The sequence below is a fragment of the Carassius gibelio genome, chromosome A24 (assembly GCF_023724105.1).
Source record: "Carassius gibelio isolate Cgi1373 ecotype wild population from Czech Republic chromosome A24, carGib1.2-hapl.c, whole genome shotgun sequence".
Classification (NCBI taxonomy): domain Eukaryota; kingdom Metazoa; phylum Chordata; class Actinopteri; order Cypriniformes; family Cyprinidae; genus Carassius; species Carassius gibelio.
Window position 1 is genome coordinate 2034557 of NC_068394.1, and position 9025 is coordinate 2043581.

At 37.4% G+C, this 9025-nt stretch overlaps 1 protein-coding gene across 1 annotated transcript; it reads left to right on the forward strand.

Annotated features, from left to right (window-relative positions):
- Positions 1-221: 221 nt before the first annotated feature.
- LOC127945845 (ATP-sensitive inward rectifier potassium channel 12-like) lies at positions 222-7369 on the forward strand. Its single transcript, XM_052541942.1, has 2 exons — positions 222-777; positions 5036-7369. The coding sequence occupies exon 2, from the start codon at positions 5197-5199 to the stop codon at positions 6511-6513; it is 1317 nt and encodes a 438-aa protein (XP_052397902.1). The 5' UTR covers positions 222-777; positions 5036-5196; the 3' UTR covers positions 6514-7369.
- Positions 7370-9025: the final 1656 nt, after the last annotated feature.

A 9025-nucleotide genomic window follows, 5' to 3' on the forward strand; every position in this document is an offset into this window, starting at 1 on the left:
TGGAGAAAGTTAGTGAGCCTCTGTGTGTGTGTGTGTGTGTGTGTGTGTGTGTGTGTGTGTGTGTGTGTGTGTGTGTGTGTGTGTGTGTGTGTGTGTGTGTGTCCATATGACCACAGCAGAGCATCAAGTGACACAACGCTGAAACACTTGTGACGTGGGAGGGAGAAAAAGAGCGGGAGGGGTGAGAGAGAGATGAGAGGGATGGAGAGAGATGAGAAAAGTGCAGCACTGATAGATCTGATGGCAGATGAAGATGAAGCCAGCAGGTGCATGAGGGAATATCCCTCGCTCGTTTTGGGGAGAAAAGAAGATCTGAGTGTGTAGAGAAAGGAAAGACGACAGCGGAGTGGAGCAGAGCAGCAGGAGGACACACACTTCTCCAAACTCAAGTGTCTGTTCGTGACTTTCTGTCCATCACATGCTCAATGATGCTTTGATTCAGTCTGAACTCACTGTTGGTTCACTAGAGAGATTCTCGGAGCGTTTGGGGCCAGTTCTCACCTTCTGATCTGGAATATATGTGCTTTTACAAGGGGAAGAATGAAAAAACAAGTGGAACGTAGGATATGAATCTGAGATGGACAATGTGTGTGTGTGAGGACGAGATGGCAGAGCTCTGGATCCCCATCACGAGCTGCACAAGCGCTCATCAAATGCTCCAGTTTGGATAACGCACCACAACACCACAGCACACTTGCCCTGTCTTTGTGCACGCACACACACACACACACACACACACGCTCTCTCAGAGGGCGAGGACCACTTACAAAACACAAGGTAAGCAACATCTCTTTAAACTTTACCAGTTATCAAACGTGTTGCCATTTCATATTATACTCCCAGCTGCTAGAATCTCAGTTATATGCATGTTATCACACATATTACATCACTGCTGTCAATGCAAATTAAAATGACGCTCTAAAAATAAACAGAGAAAGCTCGTAAAGGGTTACGTGAAGCCTGCGCAGCAGCTGGGGTCTGGGAGTTTATTGTTGCATCAAATACAACAATATTTTATGATTTATTAAAAAAGACTGTGTTATATAACAAAAAATATTCAATCACATGCAATATTTGCATTAAATAAAATGCAAAATAAATGTAATTCATTAACAGTAATTTTAACTCTCAGTGCATGAATGTTTTAATGTGCGCTGGGAATAATCAGTCACTGAACTTCATCAGAACATCGTTAACTGACCTGATTATAATGACCTGATACTTAGCAGAAATTCATGCATACTAAGTATGCTTTTCAGAGTATGCCATAGGAATGCACAAGCAAAGTAAAAATAAGCTGTACTTTCATTCTATAGAGCAAGAATGAATTCACTGCTCTTTTAAACTTTCACACGTGTGTCTTTATCTCCAACGAGTCCCACTTTTATTATCTCCCTGACATTTAGAGATGACAAATACACACTAAACAAGCACATAACACAGACAAACCCAAATGCTAAAACTTTCTGCATCGACTTATGAATCAATTTTCCAAATAGAAACGTCCTTGAATGTCCCCAAAGGGAAGTTTTGTCAGATTGTGCTCACGTCTGAGGATAATTGTGTCTCCAGAGTCCAGCACTCACACATGCTTCTGTTCAAGAACTACTTCAGTAGAAACACTGTGCAGATGAAAGTGTGTGTGTGTGTGTGTGTGTGTGTGTTAAAGTGCGTGACAGTCATGTTCATGTTGTTGAAGAGGTCAGATCTCCTCTGACCCCTGGTGGTGCTGGACAGCTCAAACTCATCTGCTATTTCATAGTGATATACACTGGTTTAAATGCTCAAGAATCACCACTGTCAAACCAACAAAACAATATTAACAAACAGAACAAAATCCACATGCATATGAATAATGCATCACAGACCACTTTCACACGGACACGAACAATCTGACCACAAGCTTTACTCTTATGTAATACAGCATTTATTTATTTATTTATTTTCTGTTGTTGCATAGCTAAGCATTTACGTTTCAAGTACCTGAAAAAAGTTTTGTAACAGAATATAAATTTTGAATTTCTTAGTTTAATTTAATAAAGTTTAATGACATTCGAAGGTGCATTACCAAATGATCTGTCAAGCATTGCATAATTAAAAAAAAATTATGCAATCAACAGAACACAAAGTGTTACTAATATTGTAAAAAAAAAATAACTTCTTGGCACAAAAACTGCAGAAAACAGGTCGCATGCAGCATGCATGGAGTCATTAATCATCATATGCTTTATATCATAGAACCGCTCTGTTAAGATGTTCAAAGATATCTGACAAATACTGAAGTTCAGGTCAGTTCACGGTAAAACCAAATGCAAGGTCAAAGTTTACTTCAGGAGAATGTCTGTAATTCTGGACTGACAGTAATTCATCTCATACACTTTCTGGACAGAATCTCACCTGTCTTCTCGAGTCACATGATGATAAAAAAGCTATTCAACACTGCAGATTATTAAATAATTGATTGACCACACAGTAACCCGATTAAAAGCTGGCAGGGAGAATTTGAGAGAGACAGACCATCTGTTTCATTAGTCAACATTACATCATTACACTACACTGACGACCTTATAGTCCAGTTCTTTCAGTCATAATAATTCATTGTTTTTTGACTTTACATAACTGTAAACTATTACATTTCAAAGTTGAGAATAAATCAAAAATTTACAAGATTACACAATTTTCTATTCTCCAAAGTTGTGTTTAATTCAATGCATTACTGAATTTCTGAACCAAAACCGTTTTTACAACTTTTCTCAGTGCATATAATGTTTAATGTTATACAAACTTGAAGTAAACTTCTGCTGGTTTAAGTATTTCATTTCAATATTTACATTTTGTTTCTACTTAATTTAATTGTGTTGAGATATGTACAACTGAAGCTTACTTAGTACAAAACAATAAAAAGCACGATTTGCGTAAGGCTGTAACAGAATTTTTATTATATTATTATATTAGATTATTATTTTATATGTTTTAACAAAACAAAATTTTATGGGTTGAATCAGGTATAAAACTGCTCTTTTTTTTAAGAGTTACTTTTTATAAGTAATTAGTTTGACAAATGTTAAAAAGACTTTATCTAATTTCTTTAACATGTTAAATTTAGGTAGTCCTTGCTCAACACAATGAGATGAGATGAGATGAAATCTAGTGCAATTGGTGAATTATGAGTTTCTATTGTAGGGAGGTTCTAGGTTTGTTTAAACATTACTACATTGAATAAAGCAAAAATGCGAAGAGAAAAAACTTTAAACTTCAAATATCTTACATGAACTTTCTGCTTCAGGTGATGCAACAACAGGTCACTTGAGTTTAAGCTACCTTGATATCACATGAAAAACATAATCATTAAATTGCATTAAGTATTTATTTGCATTTTAGTTTTGTTAACTGTAAGATTTAATTCTAAAGCATTAACTTTCTCTTTCTAACTCTGAGACAGCTGTACTTTGGTAAAAGGCCTGACGATGATGGCGCTGAAATGATGCGAGACACAGAGAGCTCAGATACAGGCTGAATGAAACAGTGTTTCATTGTGTGTATGAATGCACGAGTGAGTGAGTGTGTGAACAGATCAGGTATCATGTTGTTTAGCCACTAATTGTAACCCTTTTGCCTTCTACCTGCAGACAGCCAAGAGATGCTCTAGCCACTGATATTATATAATAATGTTATCAAGTGTCACAACAAACAAACAGAAGATTCTGAAATGGTTAACCTTCAGAGTGTCTACAAAAATCAGTCATTCAAATAAATCTGGCATAAAATAATATATAAATATTAGATTTAAAATATTTACTTAAAATTTAATTTAGCTTTGGCAACTAACTGAAATAAAATATGAAGTACTAAAACTATTAAAACTGAAATTACTATAAAAAAAATTATATTTAAAAGAAAAAAAAATAATAAAATGTCAAACACACATAAAAAAAGAACTATACTTAAAATAAAATGAAAATGAAAACTTAAAATGTAAAAAACACAAAATATTGATAATACTATTTAAATAATACCACTTAAAAAATTTAAAGAAAATACTAAAAAATTGTCATAAAAATGACTTTTGACATAGTTAACATTTAGTGACATAAAGCTGAATTAAAATGAAATACAAATATAAAAATAAAACTCAAAATGAAAAATTATAAATACTGCATTTTCAACTTAATTAAATTAAATAGGTTTAAGAAGAATGATAAAAAGGACAACGGTAAATACAGATAACATTTAGACATAGGACATTTTGGAAAAGAGACCTATCAAACATTTTCAGTAATCATCATGTAAATTCAAAATGTTATAAATAATATAATAGTATGTCAATAATACTAAATGACACCGGTGTTCTCCAGATATTAATCTGAAGAATAGGTGAAGAAATGCCAGCAATACTGTAAGTGTGAAGTAATGACGTGGCTGTGTGATACACAGAAGCAGGTCAGACAGATAAAGCACTAAACCTCTCTAAATGCTGACTGCATATTTTCAGATTTGGGGTGGTCTCCTCCCTCCTTGTTCTTTGTTGTACATCATTTCTATCTCTCTTCCCTATTTTTTGCTTCCTAACCTTAATTTATTCCACATCTTATGTTAATTTTCAGTCGATCCCCAGCTTCCTCATGGCCCTCCCCCTCTTCAACCCACTTAGCATCTCTAGAGGATTGTGTGATGGCACCCATGGCCAATGCCTCACACAGACACAAATCTCCTGAGTGTCTAAATGATGTGTTTAAAACTCAAGCACGTGTGCACAAACACTCTCAAACACACACTGGGCACATGCACAAACTCCCAAAATGCTAACACCCCTTTCACATCATTTTTACATTAGTGCAAATGTTTCATAGGGTAAGATCTGAGTCTAATATCATGCAATAACCATCCTGTGTATGACAAGCTAATATTACAGTCTGAAACCAGGTGAAACTAAAGGAAGTAAATTAATGCGCACGTTTTATCTCTAAACGCTTATTTTTAGTTTTATGAACAGACACAAACATGCATCACTGATGATGTGTTTCTTTTTCTCAAGGATGCGAGGAAACCGAAGGGCTTGTACTTTGGATTGGACTTGTCCCAACAACACTACGACTGAACCACCCACCACCCTGGACTCGTACTACTACTAATCCGCTCCAAAAGAGAGGGAACACCAGATCGCAAAGATAGGAAGGCCAAGGAGCGCTAAAGATAATGAGCGTGGGTCGGAACCGGTGCTACAGCATCGTGTCGACGGAGGAAGACGGTCTGCGCTTGACGAACATGCACGGTGGAGTGATGAATGGATACGGCAACGGCAAAATCCACACTCTGCGGAAATGCCGCAACCGTTTCGTGAAGAAAAACGGACGTTGCAATGTGCAGTTCACCAACATGGACGAGAAATCCCAGCGCTACCTAGCGGACTTATTCACCACTTGCGTGGACATACGATGGCGCTACATGCTACTTGTTTTCACGCTAGTGTTCGTGATTTCTTGGTTAGCGTTCGGGTTGGCGTTTTGGGTCATCGCGCTTCTTCACGGTGACTTGGACAATCCAGCAGGCGACGATAACTTCACGCCATGCGTGCTGCAAGTAAACGGCTTCATCGGGGCATTCCTGTTCTCCATCGAGACGCAAACGACCATCGGTTATGGTTTCCGTTGCGTGACGGAAGAGTGTCCTCTCGCGGTGTTTCTCGTGGTCTTCCAGTCCATCGTGGGCAGCATTATCGACTGCTTCATGATTGGGGCAATCATGGCTAAAATGGCACGTCCCAAGAAGCGAGCGCAGACTTTACTGTTCTCGCAAAACGCCATCATCGCAATGCGTGACGGGAAACTGTGCTTGATGTGGCGAGTGGGGAACTTGCGAAAGAGTCACATCGTTGAGGCACACGTCCGAGCGCAGCTCATCAAGCCGAGGGTTACGACCGAAGGCGAGTACATCCCCCTCGACCAGCTGGACATTAACGTTGGTTTCGACAAAGGACTTGATCGCATCTTTCTCGTCTCGCCGATCACCATCCTGCATCAAATCGACCGGGAGAGCCCTCTGTTCGGCATCAGCAAGCAGGACCTAGAAACGGCGGATTTTGAGATCGTGGTCATCTTGGAGGGAATGGTGGAGGCTACGGCGATGACGGCGCAGGCGCGAAGCTCCTACCTCGCTAGCGAGATCCTCTGGGGGCATCGATTCGAGCCGGTGTTGTACGAGGAAAAGAACCAATACAAGGTTGACTACTCACACTTCCACAAGACGTACGAAGTGCCGTCCACCCCGCGCTGCAGTGCCAAGGACATGATGGAAAACAAGTACCTGGTGGTGCCCTGCGCCAACACATTCTGCTACGAGAACGAGCTGGCGATCCTGAGCCAGGAAGAGGAGGAAAACAACAGTCTGGAAAGGATTAAACCAGAGCGAGCAATGAGCCTCATCCCAGAGAGATCCCCACGACATGATTTTGAGCGACTGCAGAACCCTCGCTGCACCGAGCAAAGGTCATACCGCAGGGAGTCGGAGATATGAACCTTTACCACGACCTTTGTGAGACACTGGAGCTTCTACAATGCAGAACAATGCAAAGTGCCATATGGAGAGAGTGAGCGCGTGAATGAGCGGAAAACAAATGGGTGAATGTGTGAAAGCTGGAGGGACGCTTGGCAGAATATTCGAAGAGAGAAGGCAGTAGGAATCCTGCACAGAAAACTTTTTCTCATTTTGTTTCATGAAAAGAATTCATCTGTTAAACTCTTCATTCTTAAAGGGACAGTTCACCCAAAAATGTACATTCTGTCATCACTTACTTGCCCTCATGTCGTTCCAAAACTGTATGACTTACTTTCTTCTGTGGATATATATAATTTTTTTAAATAAAGGTTTAAAATAAAAAATAAAAAGTATATAAGTGTATATATATATGTGACCCTGGAGCACAAAAACATACATTGTATGGGTCACAATTATTTACTTTTTATTATATGCCAAAAATCATTAGGATATTAAGTAAAGATCATGTTCCATGAAGATATTTTGTAAATCTCCTACCGTAAATATATCAAAACTTAATTTCTGATTAGTAATATGCATCGCTGAGAACTTCATTTGAACAACTTTAAAGGTGATATTTTCAATATTTATTTCTTTGCACCCTCAGATTCCAGATTTTCAAATAATTGTATCTCAGCCAAATATTGTCTTCCTGACAAACCAGACATCAATAATGGAAAACTGATTGTTTCAACTTTAATATGGTGTATAAATCTCAAAATTGACCGTTTTGGCTGGTTTTGTGGTCCAGGGTCACAATATATATAGTTGTAAAATCATTTTGGAAATTGTAATAAATAAATTATTTAATTATATTAAAATCATATATAAAATGTTTATTTAAAAAAAAAACAATAAACGTACACAATATATATATAATATGAAGTAATGTGCTATTATATTTCCTATGTTTATAAATAAAATAATAAATCATATAACATTTAAAAGTTAGCATTTCACAATATATAAATACATGTTTGAAACAACATGATGGGATGAAAACAATGACAAAATAATGAAACACATTTTTGGTGCACTATTCCTTTTAATGTGTAAATATATCTGCACAGATACAAGGTATTGTGCGCGGTGTTAATTTCTAGCTAGAAAAAAGCAAAGGCAATGTTACCTATACAAAGAAAGAAAGAGTACTTTTATTTTTGCATTCAATCTGAGCACAAATGACAAGCAATGTCGGGGCACACTATCCCTGGAGAACTACACACTTATTGATCAGTGAGACATGATAAATTCCCCTTTACAACTGCACTACCTAGACAGACCAAGTGAACAATGTGAGCACCTGAGTGTGAATCTGTGTGTGTGCGTGCGTGTGTGTGTGCGTGCGTGTGTGTGTGTGTGTGTGTGTGCGTGTATGAGTGTGTGTGTGTGTGCGTGTGTGTGTGAGTGTTCTGTGCAGCTGAGCACAATGCCTCATGTGAGAAGCACAAGGAGATGGTTAAATTGCAAAAACTCCTAAAACGACAACAACATGTTCTTGCATATAGGTTTTATATTTTATATTTACCACAAAATAGAGATATATATTTAGCTAAACAGATATATAATGTAGACATTATCAGCTCTTCAGAAAACTCAACATTTAGATGCTTTATCTTTTGTCCCAAAGGCTCTGATAGAAATGCCTGATAGAAAACTGTGTGAATCCAGACACTTCCCCTCAAATGTCGTATTTAATATATTTACGTCTGTCTTAATATATTTCAAATTTCTGCTGAACTTTTCATAAATAATGGATTTCAAGAAAGCCAACATGAAACGGGCAATAAATCATCAATATTCATCAATAAACGGGCTTCGTTACGTCAGAACAGTTCCAAACAGTGAATCATTTTGTTCAGTTGATTCAGGGATTGTCAGTCAATAACAAAATATATATGTAGAAAGCATTCAATCTGATTTTAAAAGACATGATCTCTATGTACAGTAGATCCAAACAGATCACTTATGATATGAGGAACAAATTTATTTAAAATGCTTAGAAAACAGACACCAGGTTTTGGGAAAGAGGCGTTGTTTATGAAAGTATCACAAAACACTGACATCAAACCGGTTTGATCAAATAATGTAGTTACCTTGATGTTAAGAGTTCAATCCAGTTTCTTAGATCCTTTCATGAAACCAGTAAACAACACTAACTTCTACAGGGATACCAGAAAAGTAAAGAAAATGCTCGGAGGGTATTAACACTCAATAAGTTAAAACTGTATACTGTTTTACAGTGTACTACAATACTGAGGTGCAGATAATCTCCACAATTTGCAATAAGTAGTAAAATTTTAACACAGTGTAAATCGAATCTCTAGCTAATTGCACTTATAATATTATAAATAGCATATCAATAAAAAATGCTGCTATTTTCACTTAGTGCATCAATAGAGGGACACATTTATCATCTGGTGATCTGACAACATGCCACAGATGTTTGAAATGAGCTTAAGTTGTGTTTATGCTGGAATATTCTTTGAAA